The 21,132-nt window shown below is 44.4% G+C and overlaps 1 protein-coding gene and 1 long non-coding RNA gene across 9 annotated transcripts in view; one reads left to right on the top strand and one right to left on the bottom strand.

Annotated features, from left to right (window-relative positions):
* Positions 1-16,705, top strand: part of SHROOM3 (shroom family member 3) — a 311,421-nt gene extending 294,716 nt beyond the window's left edge. For 7 of the 8 annotated variants that reach the window (XM_082463698.1, XM_082463699.1, XM_082463697.1 and 4 more), the window contains 2 exons: positions 11,347-11,619; positions 15,712-16,705. In XM_082463698.1, the coding sequence (XP_082319824.1) occupies positions 11,347-11,619; positions 15,712-16,080 (642 nt within the window). In that variant the 3' untranslated portion in view covers positions 16,081-16,705. The remainder of the gene's footprint in view (positions 1-11,346; positions 11,620-15,711) is intronic. The other variant, XM_082463701.1, reaches the window with a different exon arrangement.
* LOC309661885 lies at positions 166-16,381 on the bottom strand. The gene is made up of 7 exons (XR_014264336.1): positions 16,296-16,381; positions 13,912-13,997; positions 12,376-12,533; positions 5,888-5,954; positions 3,391-3,485; positions 2,969-3,127; positions 166-2,863 (listed from the first exon to the last, which is right to left on the bottom strand). It is a non-coding gene; the product is annotated as an uncharacterized lncRNA (long non-coding RNA).
* Positions 16,706-21,132: the final 4,427 nt, after the last annotated feature.

Below are 21,132 nucleotides of genomic sequence, written 5' to 3'. Positions count from 1 at the left end.
GGGCTATGGTTTTTTTTACTTAGTGCCTTATTACCTTCTTTACACAAAACTGCTCTGACGCCAATATTGTCACATTTTACACTGAAGTAATCAGAGTGAGCCAGGACAAGAAGAGAAGGAGGGGGCATTCAAGACAAAGGGAACAGCGTGGGAGAAGAGGTAGTTGTGTGAAAAAACAGGGGGAGCGCGTATGTATTGAAGAAAGATACTTCCAGGAGGTCTGATATTTGGGAATGTATTATAAAATAAAGTCTCATGGTTAAATTAGAAATTACCAAATTTAGAGAATAACAAAGAAAGGCCATGAATGGCAGGAGACAAGGCTGGGAGGACCCACGTGGGCAGGTCATGGAGGTCACATGGGGCTTTGTCTGAAATGCCAAAGAGTTTGGATTTTACCGTGTGGCAGTGGAGAACCCTATGAGATTTTTTTGTTCCAGTGAACTACAGGTTTATGAACGTGTAATAGAATTTGTGTGTCACTTGCATTTACATATCTGATCTGGAAACAGAGAAAATAGGCAGGCTTTAATTGATGTTGTTGAAGGCATCTATTAATATATTCAGCATGAAGTTGAAAATGCAGTTCTCTTCCCAATATATAGCAAGCTTTTTTTTCCCCTAAGGATGGTTTTAAAACATGATGCTTGGTCAAGACGGTTCTAAGGCAGAGTGTAGCCTTCCACCAACTTCTGCAAAGTAATAATTTGTTGCCTAATGTTTAAAGTTGGTAAACCTAAGATGTATTTCTACGCGTGAAACTCACTAAGAGTCAATGGAAATTAGAATCCTGATTTATTAATATTTTGAAACTAGCATTTCCAATCAGTTCTACTTTAATATACTTTTTATTTATATATCCTAGATGATGAATTGTAATATTCCAAGTAAATGTAAGTATTACTTAAAATATAAAACAATCAATCACTGTCTGAACTTCTGACATACATAAAATCTAAAGACAGTTTAATACTTAGGGCTTTCAATTCTTTGGCTAAACCCTGCCATATCTATTAGGCAAAAATCTGCTTAACCAGATCTCATGATTCTCTATTCTGAAGGCCAAAAGGCTTTGGCTTAGAGACTTAGTGGAATATTTCAAAAGGCAAAAAAAATCTATTATTCCTGAGAACTGGCTTTCCCCAAGAGATCATTAGTGACCCAGATGGTTCTCAGCTGTCTATTTCTGTTGCTCTTGCTTCATAAAGTTTCAAGTTTTCCTCTGGTCTGTCTTCTTTTCAGCCTGAAAAACTTCCTTTAGCATTTCTTTTTTTAAGCATTTGTCTGCTGGTGACAAATTCTTTTAGTTTTCCTTCATCTAAGAATGTCTATATTCTGTTGTCATTTCTAAAGAATTTTTACTAGATATGGAATTCTGGGGGGTTGACTATTCTTTTTCTTTTAGCACTTTAAAAATGTCCCATTTCTTCTTGCTTCCATGGTTTCTGATGAGAAACGCACAGCCGTTGAATACTTGTTCCTCCTATATGCAATGTGTTGCTTATCTCTGGCTGCTTTCAAATTTTTTATCTTTGATTTTCAGCAGTTTGGTTATGATATGTATGGGCATAACTTTCTTTGATTTATCCTGTTGGGGTTTACTAAGCTTCTTGATTCTGTAAACTTATGTCTTTCACTAAATTCAGGATGTTTTTAGCCAGTATGTCTTCCAATATTTTTTTATGTGCTAATCTCTTTCTCTTCTTTTGGGACTCCAGTGACACAAATGTTAGACCTTTTGATATTGTCCTGCAAATCTCTGAAACTTTGTTCATTTTTTTTTTTAAGGCTTTTAAATTTTTGATTATTTATTTATTTATTTTGGCTGCTTTGGGTCTTTGTTGTTGCACACGGGCTTTCTCTAGTTGCGGGGAGCGGGGGCTACTCTTCGTTGCAGTGCGCGGGCTTCTCATTGCGGTGGCTCCCCTTGTTGTGGAGCATGGCCTCTAGGTGCACGGGCTTCAGCAGCTGCGGTACGCAGGCCCTAGAGCGCGCAGTCTTCAGTAGTTGTGGCATGTGGGCTCTAGGGCGCGCGGGCTCAGTAGTTGTGGCTCACAAGCTCTAGAGCTCAGGCTCTGTAGTTGTGGCGCACAGGCTTAGTTGCTCCGTGGCATGTGGGATCTTTCCGGACAAGGGATGGAACCCGTGTCCCCTGCATTGGCAGGTGGATTCTTAACCACTGTGCCACCAGGGAAGTCCTGTTCATGTTTTTAATGTTTTCTGTCAGTTCATTCAGATTGGATAATTTCTATTGATCTATCTTCAGTTTCACTGACTTTCCTGCCTCTATTCTGCCAGTGATTTTTTTAAAATTTTCAAATATTATAGTTTCCGGTTCTAAAATTTCCATTCAGTTCACTTTTTGTAGTGTCTGTCTGTTCATTTCAAGAGTGTTTACTTCTACCATGGAGCATAGCTACAAAAGCTATTTTAAAGGCTTTGATCATCCCGTTTGGGTTATCTCAGGGTTAGCACCTGTTGGTTGTCTTCCCCTGAGAGTTGCTCACATTTTACTGGTTCTTTTCATGCTGGGTAATATTGTACCTGAACATTTTGAGTGTTATGGTGTAAGTCATGGGTTCTGTGAAAATCCTCTGAAGAATGCTGATTTTTCGTTTTGCTTTAGCAGGCAGCCTAGTTAGGTTCAGGCTACAAGTTCTATCCCACCTCTGGCTGTTGGTTCCAGTGTCAATTCAGTTTTCAGAGCCTCTGCTGTCTTATATGTGTCTGTCCTACACAGGCACCTTTCAGGGCTGAGCCTGGGACTTGGGTGAGTTGTTCTGTCACAGTTCAGTTCTCAAAGCCTTCGCCGTGCTGCTTTGGGTCTGTCCCACACACGTGCAGCTTGAGGGTGAGCCAGGACCTAAGGCAGTTCAGACACCAAATTAGGGGGTCTCCTTTTCCTGCTCTCTCCTCTCCAGTATTCCCACCTGACCCCCCCACCCCCAGCTCCCAGCAGCCCCTTTACCTGGGCCTCTGGCTAGAAATAGGACAACGAGTTCTTGTGGTGTCACAGCAGCCTGCATGGCCATGCCATTCCGCATGGCTGGGACTATCCTCGGGAAGAGAAAAATAGTGGGGATTTGCCTCACAGTCTTTGGTCCGTGGGGTCATTGTCCCAGTTCCTCTGGACAGAAAGAAGGGTTTTCTCTTGGGATTTTAAGTGCCTGTGCCACCACTGCACCGTGCACTCTGCAAGGAGAGTCACTTCGGGGGGCAGGGCTGGGAGAGGGGGGAAAAAAAGAGAGAAGAGGAAGAAACAGGATTCCCCCACCTGCTTTATCTCACAGAAAGCAGCATTTTTGCTGCCACACCCTCTATGCAGTTCAGCATTGAGGCTATTTCCAGGGAAGAACCAGAACATGAAAGGGGGAGAAGCAGGAAACTCACCCCTGTTCTGGGTCATACTTCAGGCGTAGCTCCCCTCCCCGGCGCACTGCCGCAGCTAACCTTGCAGAGCCCTCTTCAGGGTCCAGGGGTGTTCGCTGTAGGAAGGAGGGGAGAGAGGCTGGCGTGGGCTCCCGCCATCTGGCCACCGTCAGTCCCTCTCCCAGGGTTTATCAGCGGGGAGGGAGATGCGGTGGATTTACATTTAGGGAAGCTGTGCATGCAGCGAGACGGGAGGAAGAGAGGGTAGTTGGGAGGGAGTTACAGCCGCCTGGGCCAGGAAGTGATGAGGCGGGCCTAAGGGAGGTGCGGTAGGCACAGTGAGAAGCAGATGGATTTAATTTTTTTTTAAAGGAAGCAAAAGGGACAGAATCCGGTAGCAGATTGGACACGGAGCATGGAAGAGAGGGAGGAGGAGGGCTGGCTCCCGAGTTCCTGGCCTAGGTGACTGTGGTAACAGACACAGGAAAAACAAGGAGGTCATCCGGGAAGGGCGGAGGATGCTTTGTTGAATTTAAAGAAATATAATAACGTTTCTTGTGTGTCAGAGATTCCTGTCACCCAGAACCAAGAGGCTGAACAACTTTCTGGTGACAAGCCTTCCCGAGAGGAAATGAGAACCACTCCTGACAGAGAATGTGCTAGAGAATATCTGAAGGGGCACTCAGGCCCCCGCAGCCTTTCTGCTTTGATCAGGTCACACAGCGTGGGATGCAGGTTTTCCCGGGACAGAAACTGCCCCTGACTTCTCTATGGGGTGAAATGCAGCTAAAGAAAACAGTCACATGCTGCTGCCTGGCTCGTCGCGCTGAATGTCTTTATCTAGTCCCAGTTTTTACCAGCTGGAGCCTGAACTCCTCTCTGTCCCCAAACCCCAGCCGTGCGGCTGAGGGTCCTGAATTACTCTGTTTAGATCAAGACAGGCCATCCGTCGAGGCCAGCTGTGTGTGTAAGGATGTTATTGGCAACCCTGTTGGCACAAGTCCTCCAAGCAGAAAGCAATCAGTGGGGGGGGAGTTGGGTATGTTCCCCTAGGGGCGTCTACCCAAATGGCTGGTGTGTTCTTCCAGGTGTTGCCTAATCGTAACGACAGCGCGACACAATAACAACTGGAATGTGTATAATACTTGTATATTTTCCAGAGTGCTTGCACACGCTTTATCGTAGCCGAGCCTCACAACATTCCTCTGAGCTGTTTTAACATAGCGATCAGAAGCCTGAACCCTGCAGCCGGAGGACCTGGATTTAAAGCCTGGTGCTGCCGCTTTCTAGCTGCCTGGGCTTGCGCAAGTGACAGAACCTCTATCCGCTTCCCTTTCCTCATCTGTAAAAGGGGGATAATAACGGTACCCGTCTCTTCGGGTTGTTGTGAGTAGTAACCGAATAGGAAAACACCTAAGGAGTGCCTGGCACAGACGGAGAGCTCTGTAACTAAACATTACTGTTAGTTATAGGCAGGCATTCGGACGCCCTTGCAGTGGATGGGAAAACAGACGCAAAAGGTCAGGTGACTGGCCTGACTGTGAGTTTTCTGTCAGAGCTGGGTCTCCTGACTCCTGGTCCAGTGTTTGAGCTGGTGCTGGAGCAGGGAGGAGGTGGGACAGGACCCAGCAAGATTTCCGCATGCAGATGGTGAGGTGCGAGGGAGGACCTGTTAAGCCACGTTTACAGAGAGACCCTTATAAGTAGCAGCTCACGCAGGGTGAGTTAACACTTTCTGCCAGATGAGAGGTGGGTACATGTCGTCAATGAGTTTGCAAATCAATTAGCGGCTGAGAGACTAATAAGTTATTTTTTTAAATTGAAACACCTCTTCTCTCTCCCCCTTGAATTCTGTGGGTGTAAGTTGGTAGTTTTTTTTGTGTGTTTTTTTTGAGGAGATCTGCCTGGCATAGAAATGGCTATTTAATACAGCAAACTTTCCCTTGCTGCCTTCAGTTACTCAAATCCCTCTTAACTACATTTTAAAATCCAAATCTCCATATTTTAAGGGCTTGGTCAATTTGAAAGATTCAAATACCATCCAAATGTACAACCTTTGAGCCAGGAGTGACTGGTGTGACTGCTCAGTGATACTGGTATAAGCAGATATGCCGAGCTGTGATGTATGACATTTACAGCCCAGCCAACAGCTTTTGGAAGTCAGAATGCCACAAAAATGTATATTGGTTCTTCCCACAGAAACCTCCCTGTATCACCTCTAGATGTTTTCATCTTATTCTGTCCTTCCTTGTCCCCTGAAGCCCAGAGTACACATCAGCTCCTGTACAGACAGGCTTCTGGTTCTTCTGCCACTGTTGATGTCTTTGAAAACCCAAAACAGAGCAGGCGCCAAGCGCTGACCCCACTGTCCTGGGAGCGCACAGGGACCATTGCACCTGCACACCTCGTATGAAGGGGATAACGGCCAGCACATGCTGAGGAAAGAGACAGTAAGCATCCAAACTAAAAGTGACTCCTCATTTCTGAAAAAGGTGGCAGAGTAGAAGGATGAGCTCACCTCCTCTCATGAAAACACCAAAATCACAGCTAACTGCTGAACAGCCATCGACGAAGAAGACTGGAACCTACAAAAAAAGATATTTTACATTCAAAGACAAAGAAGAAGCCACTACAAGATGGTAGGAGGGGCGCTTTTGTGACATAATCAAATCGTATACCCACCAGGTGGGGGACCCACAAACTGGAAAATAATTATATCGCAGAGGTTCTCCCATAAGAGTGAGAGTCCTGAGCCCCACGTCAGGCTCCCCAGCCTGAGGGTCTGGCCTCAGGAGGAGGAACCCCCAGAGCATTTGGCTTTGAAGGCCAGCAGGGCTCATGTGCAGGAGCTCCACAAGACTGGGGGAAACAGAGACTCCACACTTGGAGGGTGCACATAAGGTTTCACGTACACTGGGACACAAAACAAAGCGGTAACTCCATAGGAGCCTGGGCTGGACCTACCTACGAGTCTTAGAGGGTCTCCTGGGTGGCAGGGGTCAGCTGTGGCTCACTGGGGGCAGCAAGGACACTGTTGGCAGAGGTCCCAGAGAACATTGATCAGCCTGAGCTCTCTGGGAGGTTGCCATTTTGGCATCAAGACCTGGTGCTACCCAACAGTCTACAGCCTCCAGTGCTGGAACGCCTCAGGCCAAACAAGCAGCAGGATAGGAACACAGCCCCATCCACCAGCAGACAGGCTGCCTAACGGTGTACTGAGCTCACAGCCACCTCTAAACACCCCTTGACACGGCCCTGACCACCAGGGGAATAAGACCCAGCTCCACCCACCAGTGGGCAGGCACCAGTCCCTCCCACCAGGAAGCCTGCACAAGCCCCAGGACCAACCTCACCCACTAGAGAGCAGACACCAGAAGCTAGAGGAGTTATGATCCTGCAGCCAGCGGGAAGGAGACCACAAATACAGAAAATTAGACAAAATGAGATGGCAGAGAAATGTTCCAGACAAGGGAACAAGATAAAAACCCACAAGAACAACTAAATAAAGTGGTGATAGGCAACCTACCTGAAAAAGAATTTAGAGTAATGATATCAAAGATGATTCAAGATTTCAGAAAAGGAATGGAGGCACAGATCAAGACGATACAAGAGATGTTTAACAAAGAGCTAGAAGATTTAAAGAACAAAGAAACAGAGATGAACAATACAATAACTGGAATGAACAATACACCAAATAGAATCAATAGCGGAATAATTGAGGCAGAAGAATGAATAAGTGTGCTGAAAAGCAGAATGGTGGAAATCACTGCAGCTGAAGAGAATAAAGAAAAAAGAATGAAAAGAAATGAGGACAGCCTCAGAGACGTCTGGGACAACATTAAACAAACCAACATTTGTATTATTTGGGTCCCAGAAGGAGAAGAGAGAAAGGGCCTGAGAAAATATTTGAAGAGATTATAGCTGAAAACTTCCCTAACATGAGAAAGGAAACACTCAAGTCCAGGAAGAGCAGAGAGTCCCATACAAGATAAATGCAAAGAGGAACATGCTGAGACACATATTAATCAAACTGACAAAAATTAAAGACAAAGGAAAAAATATTAAAAGCAACAAATAACATACAGGGGAATCCCCATAACATTATCAGCTGATTTTTCAGCAGAAACTGCAGGCCAGAAGGGAGTGGCATGATATATTTAAAGTGATGAAAGGGAATAACCGACAACCAAAAATACTCTACCCAGCAAGGCTCTCATTCAGATTTGATGGAGAAATCAAAAGCTTTACAGACAAGCAAAAGCTAAGAGAATTCAGTACCACCAAACCAGCTTTACAACAAATCCTAAAGGAACTTCTCTAGGCAGTAAAGAAAAGGCCACAACTAGAATCAAGAAAATTATGAATGGGAAAGCTCACTGTATGTAAAAGCAAACATAAAGGTAGGAAATCATCCACACACAAATATGATATCAAAACCAGCAGTCGAAAAAAAAAAACCAAAAAACCAGCAGTCATAAGGAGAGTACAAATGCAGGATATCGGAAATGCATTTCAAATTAAAAGACCAGCAACTTAAAACAATCTTGCACATATATAGACTGCTATATCAAAACCTCATGGGAACCACAAACCAAAAATCTACAGTAGATACACACACAGAAAAGAAAAGCAATCCAAACACAACACTAAAGATAGATATCAAATCACAAGAGAGAACAAAAGAGGAAGGAAAGAAAAAAGATCTTCAAAAACAAATCCAAAACAATTAACAAAATGGCAATAAGAACATACATGTTGATAATTACCTTAAATGTAAATGGATTAGATGCTCCAACCAAAAGACGTAGACTGGAACGAAATAATGCCATTTGCAGCAACATGGATGGATCTAGAGATTATCAAACTAAGTGAAGTAAGTCAGACAGAGAAAGACAAATATCATATGATATCACTCATATGTGAAATCTAATTTTTTAAAAATGAGACAAATGAACTTATTTACAGAACAGAAACAAACTGACATATTGAGAACAAACTTATGGTGACCAAAGGGGAAAAGGAGTGGGGGGGAAGGGATAAATCAGGAACTTGGGATTAACATATACACAGTACTATATATAAAATAGATAAGCAACAAGGACCTACTGGTACACAGGGAAATCTCAATATTCTGTGATAAACTATATGAGAAAAGAATCTAAAAAAGAATGAATATATGTATAACTGAAATACTTTGCTGTATACCTGAAACTAACACACCACTGTAAATCCACTATACTCCAATAAAATTAAAACAAAAAAAAACCAAAAACAGGGTCTGCAGAGGAAGGACTGAATGGGCTAGACTCTGAACCTGATGGCTGTTCAGCTGTGTCAAATTCTTTGACCCGTCCTTACCCATCAAACCCTGCTCGCTTGGTGGTTGCCCTTCCAGCACTGCTGACCCGTAACCTTTAATTAAAGCCAGGACTTGGACACGTCAAGGACATTATGAACCCTACTTAGATTGAAGGAGCCTGAGAAAGTTAGTGCACCGAGTTCAGTGGAAACTCAGAGGAAGCGTTCTCCCCTCTCTTCACCACTCACCCCATGTGAGGACAGACTTATCCTCACTGGTTTATGCTCACTTGCAAATTAAAAATCATCACATCGATTCCTTAAAATGCCAGCTACTGAGAGGCATAATGAGGATTTTTAGAATGGAATTTCTTCCAGAAATGAGACAATATTAGTTTCAAAAGAAGTCATATTTATAGGAATAATGGAAAACATGAAGCTGTTCCCTTCTTTTCTTTCTACTCTTTGGTTTTTTTTAAAAGCCTTTTGTAGAAAGTATACTTCTCAAGATGTGAGGTTGAAATGAATCCCAAAACGTTGGAATAAGCAGAAGGCCTTTTCCTGAGGTTGAAGTGATAAGAATGTTGTTGCTTAGTTAACTAGCTCTTGGATTTGGCATAACCTGGTTTTCTATAAGAAAGTACCCTCCGGTAACATTCAGAGTGGCAAGCCTAGGAAATGCAAGCTACGAGGCTTAAAAACTCCTGGGCTGACTTCATGTAGATGTCAGTCTCTCTCATCGGCTATCTGAAAGACAGGAATGGTGACATTTGACTTGTGGAACCCTGTCCAGCAGGGATACTGGGAGATGTAACAGCAGGTAGTATTTATTTTCCCTCCTTCTCTCCATTCCAGTATCCCTGCCATTCTCTTCATAGGAACAGAGAGCACAGTGCAAGATCGTCACCCCCGCTGGGCATTTTCCTGGAGGTATCTAGCAGGTTATCTTGCAGGCAAATACCATAGCTGCCAGCCAGAATTGTTTTTTAGAAAATGATGAGTTTTCCAGGGGAGTGTAAGGAAAATTAAACAATATTCTCTCCCACCTGCATTCTTCTGAGCTCAGACTCTTCAGTTAAGGAATAATATATACTGTACATTGGTTTTTTTCCACTACTAAAATTGTCTTTTGTATCCACTTTGTCTTAACTGCTTGTAGAAAGCCAAAGATTATAACCCATAATGAGTTGGTGCAGCAGATGGGAATGTTTTAAGCCCTCTTCAGTCTCTGGGATTAGGCGAGTTGAGAACACAGTAAGATGTCACCATTAAAGCCAGAACTTGAACATTTCAAGGACATTGTGAACCTTACTTAGTTGAAGTACCTCTGGTAGTCCAGCTCCAAGATGGGCAGATGGTGGAGAAATAAATATTTTCCTTATCATTGTGATTATTGTATTCTCTGGTGCTCATGTTGAAGAAACAGTACACAAAGTTGTCAGTACCCTTCAATTTGGTTATTCAAAAATATTTTTTTCCCTTTTTTTCTTCCTTTAAAATGAAGATTTACTCTAACGTAGAAATTGTGATCCTTTGTTTTCTTCCAACTGAATTCACACAGCTTGGGTTTATGTACACACACACACACACACACACATATATACATACATGTAAATTTTGAGCTGGAACCTTGTTAGTGGTAAAGAAGTAGGTTTTAACCAAAAAAAGAAGATGTTCTTTTTCCATATGGCTACCTCAGGCGAAGAGAAAAATGACTAAAGAGCCATGGAGTCTAATTTCTCTTGCAACAAAGTAAGAGTAGACACTTCATATAAATGAAGTCAAAGTTGAAACCATCAAGACCTTTACTTCATTCCTTCAGTTAAGCATACTGGGTATTTGTGTAATCCTGTTTCATAGTATGGAAATTTGTAAGTAAGGTGGCAGATTACATAGCCCTGCTCACTGGAGACAGTGGGTGCAGGACAGAACAAGGGACTGAATTCTGAATAAAGGTCTCATGAATATTTACAATGGTTGTACAAGGGTGGTCCCGAAGTCAGGCTGCCTTGAGTTCACAGCAGCCCCACCCGCCAGTGTAGGTGTCTTAGCCTCGCTTCACCTCCCTAAGTTGAAGTTGCCTCAGCTAGCGCACTATGCAGCTAAAGTAGTATCTCTACTACAAGACAGTTGGGAAGACCAGGTGAGATAATCCATGGACTTTATCGCAGTGTTTGGCTCATGGTAATTCCTCCACGAATGGTATCTGTGATTAATACTCAACTCAGCTCTGTGATCTTAGGCAATTCCCTAATTCCTTTGACCCTCGGCTGCTCCACTTGTTAAACAAGAATATTTACCCTGCCTGCCTATGGTATTGTTGTGAGGATCAAATGAGAACACGTATTGAAAAGACTTTTAAAAGTGAGTAGTTAACAAACCAGTTGGGAAGAGAGCGCTGTACACAGCACGACACAACTGGAAAACATTCTGAGGCAATGTGTAATCACGCATTGGCCTGTGAGGACTGAACAGATTCAGAGAAGGCAGTTGTAGACATTCAGGGAAAGGAAGGAAGATTGTGGCCTTACGTTGGGGGCAGTCCGTGCAGAGTGGAGGGGGGCCTCCAGCTGAGCCTCGAAGACAAGACAGGAAGGATGCAGCTGGGAGAAGTGGATCCTGCCCCCACTGACCACTCAGCTGGCTAAGTTTTGCTGTGCGTCTCCTCTCTCGTTCCAGGCGGAGTTGATTGGAAGCCTCACCCACAAGCTTGAGACCCTCCAGGAAGCCAAGGGGAGCCTGCTGATGGACATCAAGCTCAATAATGCCCTGGGGGAAGAGGTAGAGGCCTGGATCAGTGAGCTCTGCAAGCCCAATGAGATCGACAAGTACAAGATGTTCATCGGGGACTTGGACAAGGTGGTGAACCTGCTGCTGTCCCTCTCGGGACGCCTGGCCCGCGTGGAGAACGTCCTCAGCGGCCTTGGTGAAGACGCCAGTAACGAGGAAAGGGTAGGCCGCCTAGCAATTCCGCTCAACAATTTTCCTGCCTCAGCCCATGTACCCAGAGAAGTATGATTAGACAGGAGCCTTTCTAGAGACGATCACCATGTCTCCGGGGCAGGGAGAGACTCCAGCGTACAGGGAACAGAGGAGAAGGATCTTCCACGCCAAGATGTCATGCTGACCCCTCAGCCTCAGGGATACTTAGGAAAGTTAAAAATGTGGGTGCCAGAGTTTCTTTCCTTCCTTTTTATCCCAGAAAAAGGAAAGGTAAAAGCATGATGGGGGTGGACATTAAAAAAAGGGAGAGGGATGACCAAACTGTTGGGGATGAGGAGAGGGCACAGGAACGTGAGCTCGGGCTCCCGGGAATCTGCAGGCGAGGGGCCACGGGCACTTGGTGAGGACGCACCCGCTGTGTCCATGGCACCCCTTACTGGAATAACTGGTAGTGACAGCGGTGGCGATACCAGATAGACTCTAAGTCCTCCCTCTGGGTCAGGCGCTGTGGGCTGACACACTGTAGGTGCAGTCTCACAGAATCCTCACGACAGGCCAGTAGGCAACAGAGCCAGGACAGGGGGAGCCCTGCTGCAGCCCCCAAGTGTTATTCACCTCCCTGAACTTAACTCCAGAGCTACAGAGCATTCTTCATCTGCTCATCTGTACAGCAAATACTTACTGAGTATCCAGTACCTGATCTAGGCACTTAGGATACTCTGTGAACAAAGCAGTCAGATCCCCACCCTCATGGAACAAACTTACCAAGGGAGGTCAGGTGATAAACGCAGCTATTTTTCATATGTATGCCGAGGTGATGAGTGCTCCAGCCATCCAGGGGTTCCTTTGCTTTCTGGCTCCTTCTATCTACAGCTCTCTCTTTCAGTGCTGTCAGGGATTTCCCAATTATTTCTCCGAATGCACTGCATTAAAAGGAAAGATGTCTCTTGTCAAATAGATTTTTAAAGGATTGAAAGAAGTCTAGGCGGTAAGCATTTAGGAATGTGACTCAGCATGCAGGAACTTTCTGCAGCCCCTCTCCCGGCGAGTGCCCTCCTCGTGGAAATGTTCTGGGCCTTCACTTCCTCACCTAGAAACCGTCTGACTGTGTTTGCCTCAAAAGTGTTGTCCTTTCCACCTTCCTTTCATCCAGCAAGCAGCTAACAAGAACCTGTCCAATGCCAGGTGCCCCGCATGCTAGGGCTGAACACTGCCTCAAAACAGGCCCGCCTTCAAGGAACTCAGCAGTTAGTGAGGAAAACCAGTGTAAACAGCGTAGAAGCGGCGATTGTATTTAGTGTGCTGCAGCACGGCGATAAACTCAGAGCCGTGAGAGCACCTCCCATGCGGTGTGGTGTGGTGTGGTGTGTGGTGTGGTGTGGTGTGGTGTGGTGTGGTGTGGTGTGTGTGGTCAGGAAGGGCTTCACACAAGTGCCGCTTGAATGGAGTGTAGGGGACTTTCTTAATTCCAGGTGGACTAAGAGGAAAAGGGCTTTACCATTTAGAAGGAATGTCATGGACAAAGTCCAGACAGACCATGGCGTGTTTAAGAATTGATTTACATGTGGTTGGTATGTCTAGAGCAGAGTGCTTCCTTGATTCACTTGTTTTTAAGGGAGACCAACAAGGGATAATGAAGCCACTGTCCCCGCAGGGCTAGCGTCAGTGGGGAAGCCATCACTGCCTCTGGACCTGGAGCAGCAGGAGGAAGGGGCCCTTATCGGAACTCTAGCTGTAGCTGACCTGCAGCACTGAGGCCTGGGTGACAGGTGGTAGACACCACCCCCTGGCAAGGAGGGAGCCAGGGATAAAGGCCTCAATTTCTTCTCCCTCCCGGCTTCCAGTCTCCTGCCCGTGACTGCCACTGGCCAAAACCAGCAGCCAGCAGGGTGCAGCTTCCCTGGACATAGAGCAGGGCAGAGGAGAGTGGATCTGAAGGGGTAAACAGTATCCGGTGCAGAAAATAATCACAAAGACCTACGGGTCGTACTTTAGCCTTTAGCCTGTAGGCCTGGAGAGCCATGAACTAATTTCATGACATAATCAGCCTGGGGAGGGGTGAGAATGATGTTACAGTTGGGAGGCTTATTGTAATGGTCTAGCAAGATGGGTTTAGGCTGTTAATTTGGGCCATTGTCATGGAGATAGAGAATAGGGAGTGACTTAGAGAATGAGTTTGAATTAGCAGGGTGTGTTAGATGAGGGGAAGGATAGAACAGAAGGTAATTCCAAGTTTCCTGTTCAGTTGCTTGGGTGGATGCCACAGGTATCTGAGATAAGCAATACTGCAGCAATTCTTACCGGAAGAGAAGTTGAATTCAATTCTGGAACAACGCAACACTTAAATGCACGTACAGACTCTCAAGTACAGATAAGTGCTTGCTCACCTGCAAGATACATCTGTATTAGTTTTTATAATTATTAGTCTTTGTTAAATGAAAGTGTAAATAGGAATAAGGAAAGGAAGAATAAATGGTTCAATAAATGCCAGATTCAGGATTGTAGTTACCAGTGAGGGGAGGAGGGGGAAGATGGGGATCGGGAGAACTATATATAACGCTTCAACTGAATATTTTGTTTTTAAACTGAAGCAAATATGAAAAATGTTCAAGCTAAGATTTGGCACTGTTAATGATGGGTACACAGATATTATACCATTCTCTATACAATACTGATGTTTAAAATATTTCATAATTTTTTAAAGGTGAGGAAGAGGTTCTCACTTTTAAACTTATTTCCCTACAGTATTTTGAAATATGTCTTCATTGCAACTTCAGTCCCTAAGGGTTTCTTTTTTAGGTGTGTTTTTCTGATTAGGGGAAGGAAGCCTATGAAAATGGAGATATTTGTAAGATTAACCTATTAACTTTGCACCTTTCCTCTAGGCGTTATTAGGTAAGATCTGACAGGCCGGTTCAAGGGGAGTTTAGGGCAGAGACACATGAGCCTTTCATAACCCTACATAAGCTAATCTGTGTTGAGATATATATTTAAATATTCTTATTTCTTGATTAATTTCCACTTTAAAGTTTCTCAGTCACTTTAGCCTGAAGAGTCTGGTTAAATATAAAATTTAAAAAAAATTTTAATGACATTATATGTCAGCATGTTGAGTAAAAGGCCACATTAAAGACTTTTATAAAGTCTAAAGATAATATGCTGTCTTACCGTTGGGTCTGTATAAAAAACTCTCAGAATATGAAATTGCCATCATTGTCAAATAGAATTTCTCTCATGTTAGATTCAGAGGCCTGAAAAATGGAAACTGATTTTTTCGTAGATGGTAAATACGATGTCCCATTGTTGATTGTGGATTGGAGCAGAGGTTCTCAAACTTTAACTGCAAAGAATCGCCCGAAAGGCTCCTTCAACCACAGACCTCTGAGCCCCACACCTCCAGAGCTTTTGACTCAGTAGGTGGAAGGGGGCCTGAAATTTTGCATTTCTAACAAATTCCCGGGAGATGCTGTTGGTGCCCACTTTGAGAACCACTATAAAATGGAAACACTTGTAAACACTCAGGGTACCTTGATGACTGGCTTTTTTCCCCTTCAATTTTTTAACTGTGGTAAACTACATATAAAATTTGCCATTGTAACCATTTTTAGCTGTACAGTTCAGTAGTATTAACTATATTAACATTGTTGTGCAACAGATCTCCAGAACTTTCTCATCTTGCGAAACTGAAGCTCTATACCCACTGAAACAACTCCCCCTCCTCTCTCCCCTCCCCCAGGGCCTAGCAACCACCATTCTACTTCGTGTCTCTATGACTGTAGACTTCTAAGGACATCATATAAGTGGAATCCTGATTGTTCTTTTAAGTCTCGAAGCCTTAAAGTAAAGCCATTACCCCAGCCAATTTTAATATAATCTCTCAAATTAAAGCTGCCACATGACTCTATAAGTTAGAGAACCATATATCTGCAACATAAGGGTAATAAACTGACTTTCAAACAACTGAGTCTCCTTACTTTAGAGCGACAATCAGAATAGAAACTTAGACACCGCACCGTCCTGAAAAAGGTCTCTCTGCGGGCAGGTCGGTTCTCTTCCCCGTTCCGCTGGCCCTTTGCTGATCTGCTTGTTTCGCCCTGGCAGAGCTCTCTCAACGAGAAGAGGAAGGTCCTGGCTGCGCAGCACGAGGACGCCCGGGAGCTCAAGGAGAATGTGGACCGGAGGCAGCGCGTGGTGCTGGACATCCTGGCCCATTACCTTTCCGAGGAGCAACTGCAGGATTACCAGCATTTTGTGAAAATGAAGTCGACACTCCTCATCGAACAGCGGGAGCTGGACGACAAGATCAAGCTGGGCCAGGAGCAGGTCAAGTGTCTGCTGGAGAGCCTTCCCTCGGACTTCGTGCCCAAGGCAGGGGCCCTGGCTCTGCCCCCAGGCCTCGCCGGCGACCTGACTGCTGTGGGAGGGTGGACCGTCGGTGGTATCTTTCCGACAGTAACCTTTCCACTTTAACCTCTTCAGGACCCAACGAAAAGACCACCCCTTCTCTCAACACTATGTAATCTGAAAAATGTTTCAGTACAAGCCAGCCTTTAAACTCTATGGGTTATGGGGGGTTTTTCTGGATAAAAGGAAAAAAATTCCATCCAGGAAAAAGCCTGTCTTTTCCTTCTCGCCCTTCATGATTGATCTTCTGAGAGCTTGAATGCTGCTGGGAACTTACTTACCCCTTTCTGTTGTTACTTCGTAGTAGAAAGAAAATTAATGAAACTGTGCGAACTGATCGGAGGGTGTCTGATCGTTTAGTTTTCCACAGGCTGAGGCAGCATGGATAAGTGCGTGTCACCCTCAGGAATGTACCCACGGTGGCCTTCCCTGCTTGTGGGCGGTGCATCCTGAAGACAGGTACGCGTACTTAAGGGTCTGCAACATAAAGCCTTAAAGAGAAACACACACACACACAGGAGAAAACTGTCAAACCTTGAACGTTGTTATTTATATTTTTAAAAATGAAAAAGATCATTGTTTGTGTGCTAACCACTTACTTGATTCTGTTTTGTGGTGGACGTAGACGGTTACATTTGAGCTTTGTATTTTGTGAGAACCTTAATGAAACGAAGAATTCCAAAGACAGTCACATTGAGTGTGGAGACTTTTTTCTTAAACTCTCAACAGTGAGTAGACCTTCAGTGCTTGTTTTAAACTGAGTATGGGGGAGCCCCGGCTGCCGGTTTTCATCACTGTACTCCTGCAACACTCAGGAGCGCACACACCTTCCCAGGAAGAAGGCTTTGTGCAGCATGGCGGTCGTGTCCTTCCGCAGTGCTTCCTACCATTATCACTGGGGCGGAGAGAAAGCTAAATTTTACTAACAAGGACAACTCTCCAACCTGTTGACAAGGAGGCCGGAACCCAAGTCAATTCAAAACTGAATTCATGCTGTCCTCCTATGCGAGATTTGAGCTAAATACAACTTATTTGGTGAGATATATTAGCAGGCTGTTTTAATGATGCTTTTCAAAAAAGTTTCTTTTCCTAAAATGTCAAACTTACCAACTACATGTTCACTGAAAACTCCCTCCTTAACCTCTGAAGACTGATTTTGCACTATTCTGCTTCAATAATAACAAACATCTGAGAGGGTACTCGAGAGCCCAAGCTGTAAATTTATTAAAATATATAGACTGGAAGATGGAAGGAGGTGATGGGCCAGCGACCAGGCTATGTTGTCAGCTGCCGGAGATGGCAACAAGCCTATACTTTAAGCAGGCGGTGCATCCCAGGCTGTGCTTTAGTTCTGTTGTTGTTTTTACATGTGTTGAATCCTCGGCGGGGGTGGGGGGCGGGTGGCGGGGGTGGCCACCTGTGCTGATTTGGGCTACAAGTACTATAGCAGCCAGTCCTAGAGAACTGGGAGAGTAAAATTCTTAGGAGGGTATCAAATGCTCGTTTTTCTTAGTACATTTTAATTAATGAAAATTTTCTGGTTAAGAACTTCAAAAACGTAGTTTTGATCCCCAGTACAGATGTATTTTGATGAACTTAGAATCAATAGGCCACCCACAGATTTCTCGTGAGCCATCAACAAAAGCCATTGCTTCATTCTTTGGAGGTTTTAGGCTGTCAGACTGCATTATAAGACCGCACCTTGGTTTCCCAGGAATGTTTTCAAAAGCTTATCTCTTACATGCAGAGGTTCCATCTCCCAGGGAATCAGTAGAACCACGGACAGCATTCAAAAGGCACACTGCATGGTCATTTTGAAGGAAAGAAAAACAGTACCTCCAACTGACTTTTCATCAGACTCAGGCCAACGCAGGAGCCTGAGATCAACTCCAATCGGTGTGTCTTGCTGATACTGAGTGGTTCCCTGAGGTCAGAGCAGGTTGAAGCTAGCCAGCAAACGTCTGCAGCAGTTCTTAGTGAAGTTCCTCAGGGGATTCTGGGGCTCCCAGTTCCCAACACTCTTCTAAATCATCCTTAAGGATCTGACTGGGAACGCTTTTCACATTCAGTCTCTTTCATCACTTTTCTAACTTATACATGTCAAAGTAAGTGACCCCCCCAGAGAAGAGCAGGTGATACTGCGAGGCACCACACGCACCTGAAAGCTGTGATGCTCTGAGGATAGTTACCCCTTCTTTTGCTCCACTGAAATGTTGTTCTGTTATGTGAGATGAGTGAGGTACCGAGCATGACTGTGAAATCTAATTCTCAGGCGGATGTGATATTTACAGCAGGACTTGACCTCTGTGCTCTGATGACAAGAAATCACTAACCCAATTTTCACTGTTCACTTTAACTAGATAATAAGCCTATTCTTTACCCCTTTCCTATTTTGCATTCTTTCCCTACTATTAAAAAAAATTATTTAAAAAAAAATCATCCGCAGCGGAAGCCACCTTTTCCCTCCGAATAGCATCCTCGGCCAAAATCATGGGCACAGCAGCCATGAGCAAGTTGTTGGTCAGGATTTCAGGACACACACATTACATCACCAGGAATGTCTGTTCAGTCGATAATTGTCCCCGTGGATAGGATCCTTTCAGAGATACCATGTCCTGTGAGAAGTCAGGTGGGAGTGGGGTGGCCTTGCTGCTGATACTCGAGAAACCTTCAAAGTTCCAAGAAAGGACAATGTCCTACGATATACCTGGGAGGCTTCCAACTTCCTGGGCCCCTGGAGAAGTTCCTGGGCTTGTTGCTACATGTTGTCTGACTCAGCCTTTTCTCGTGCTGTTTTGCTTCTTGTGGCTGCTTAACCCCAAAGAATGCAGGGAGGGTCCAGAGTCAAAGTGTCCTGAGTTTCTCCCAGAGGCACTGTCAAAACCAAACGTTCTTTTCCTTTGCTCCAGGGAATCATTTTATGATGATGAAAACCATCAACTGGTTTTCAGACTTGAAGATTAGCAAGTTTGGGTCAGCTCCCCAGAGTCTGTTGAAATGAGGAGTGAGGGCTTAACTGAGGTTCTTTGGGGCGTATAAAGCAGAAACCAGGGACTTCCCTGGAGGTCCAGTGGTTAAAACTCTGTGCTTCCACAGCAGGGGGCACACGTTCGATCCCTGGTCTGGGAATTAAGATCCTCATGCTGCAGGGCATGGCAAAAAAAAAAAAACAAACAAAAGATATTAAAGCAGAAACCAGCCTGCGAAATCCCAGTTTTCTTATTACTCCATTGTTAATATCTGATCCAAAGTCACTTCTGAGTTTGATAGATCACAGTCATTCCTAATATGAGTTCTACCGTGAAGTTTGTATTTTATTCAAGCATCTTTTATTAAGATATTGGGCTTTTTTTCTGGATAACTTGAAAAATGTTGGCTTTTTATTCTTACGTGATTCCAAATTTTTCTCTTTAATTTTCTATGATATTATTGGCTTTATTCTGTTACGTTGGAATTATTTTTCCTTTCTTAGAACAAAATGAGTTTTATTCACCTTACTGCTGGGAGGAAAAGGAAGAACTTCAGCGAGAAATAACTTCTCCATCTCCAGCAAGACGTGGCCAGGTGGATGTGAAGGGGCCTTTCTACACAGAAATAGATTATTGGGGACAAGGTATTCATTGCTGCCTGAACTCTCTGGGACGAAGCATGGAATAAAATGATAAAGGGCATTTTGGTATCAGGGACACATGAACGGTGTTCTAGTTTATCCTTATTTCTAAATGAAACCTTTTCCTAAGGGAGCTCATTCAGACACTAACTCAATCGTGGTTTCTCAAAATACAGTCAAGGTAGCATCTGCATCAGAGTAACGGGTACTTGTTATAAAAAGGCCAGTTGCTGGGACACAAACAAGTAGGCTGGGAATCTGCATCTTAACAAGTTCCCCAGTTTCTTCTGATGTACTCTAACATCCAAGAGCCTCTTACCCCTGTCGTTTGTACAGTTTTTATTGTTAGGATCACAGTTAGACTGGCATGAATGTATATCATAATAATCCCAGAAATGCAAAGCCCTGTCACATTTACTCTCATGAACTACATTATTATGAGTTAATACTGTCCCCACGATTAAATCATCCCCAAGGTTGTGATACGGGTTCCCGCCCCCCCACCCCCGCTCGCTCCCTCCTAGATCTGTTTTAAATTTAAACAAACTAAGTACTTATTCAGGCTAAGTGCACTAGTTATTTCTCCCCCAAAGGAATCAGCTTATCAAACAATGTCAGTAATCTGAAGTGCTGCCATGATACCTGTACTCACCTGAAATCACGACTGGCCTTTTCAGTGGGGACCGTACTCAGATTTCTGTGGCTTCATCACTAGTCTCGTGCTACCTATGGGTTAGAATTTCTCTTGGCTTGGATCTGGCAGTCTAGGTAATGAAACAAAAACGTGTCCCTTTCCTTTGAGAAGTGAAAAGAGCCATCACCCGATTTTAAAAGCCTAAAATCAAAATTAGGCAGGAAAAAAGTTGTGGAGAAACTGGTTCCCTTAGTCCTGCCTCATTCTATAAATTCCTCTCAGATCTTCTGTAAATGGAAAAGCAGCTGCATTTCTTGCTAAGACATCAGTATTGCCATTGCTTTACACAGTGGAAGTTAAGTATGAGAAATTATTGTATTCTGATAAACAAGTATCTATAGAACATAAGGAAATTCTGTATGATACCCTTGAGCTAAGGAAGAGTGCCCAAGAAAAGATAAACTTGGAAAGGGCCCCCCTCACAAAGGCTGGGGTTCAGAGCTTCTTGGAGAACTCAGTCCACTGACAGCAGAGAAGTTCTTTGCCCAGGCCAGAAGCTGGTCTGCAGTCCCTGGGCAAGCAGGAGGCAACCCACAGCAAAGACGTGCACAGGTAGTGGAGGCCTGCAGAGGGGCTGGCCACTCAGTGAAAACCCTCTGAGTCAGGTTATCTGCTAGGGGCCTGAGGGAAGAGGGTATTGGCAGAATGCCTTTGGGGCACAGATGCAAGCAGGAATCCTTCCAGGTGTGTCGTTTCAAGTCCACAGAGCTGGGAGAAGGTTATCCCTGCCAAGGCTGCAAGGTCACTGAGGTGACCCATGGTTGGGTCAGAACTCCATTAGATATCCTCACACCACACCACTCCTGCACCAGGC

Source organism: Balaenoptera physalus (assembly GCF_965194825.1).
Source record: "Balaenoptera physalus genome assembly, chromosome: 5".
Taxonomy (NCBI): domain Eukaryota; kingdom Metazoa; phylum Chordata; class Mammalia; order Artiodactyla; family Balaenopteridae; genus Balaenoptera; species Balaenoptera physalus.
This window is presented reverse-complemented; position numbering and strand designations above follow the sequence as displayed.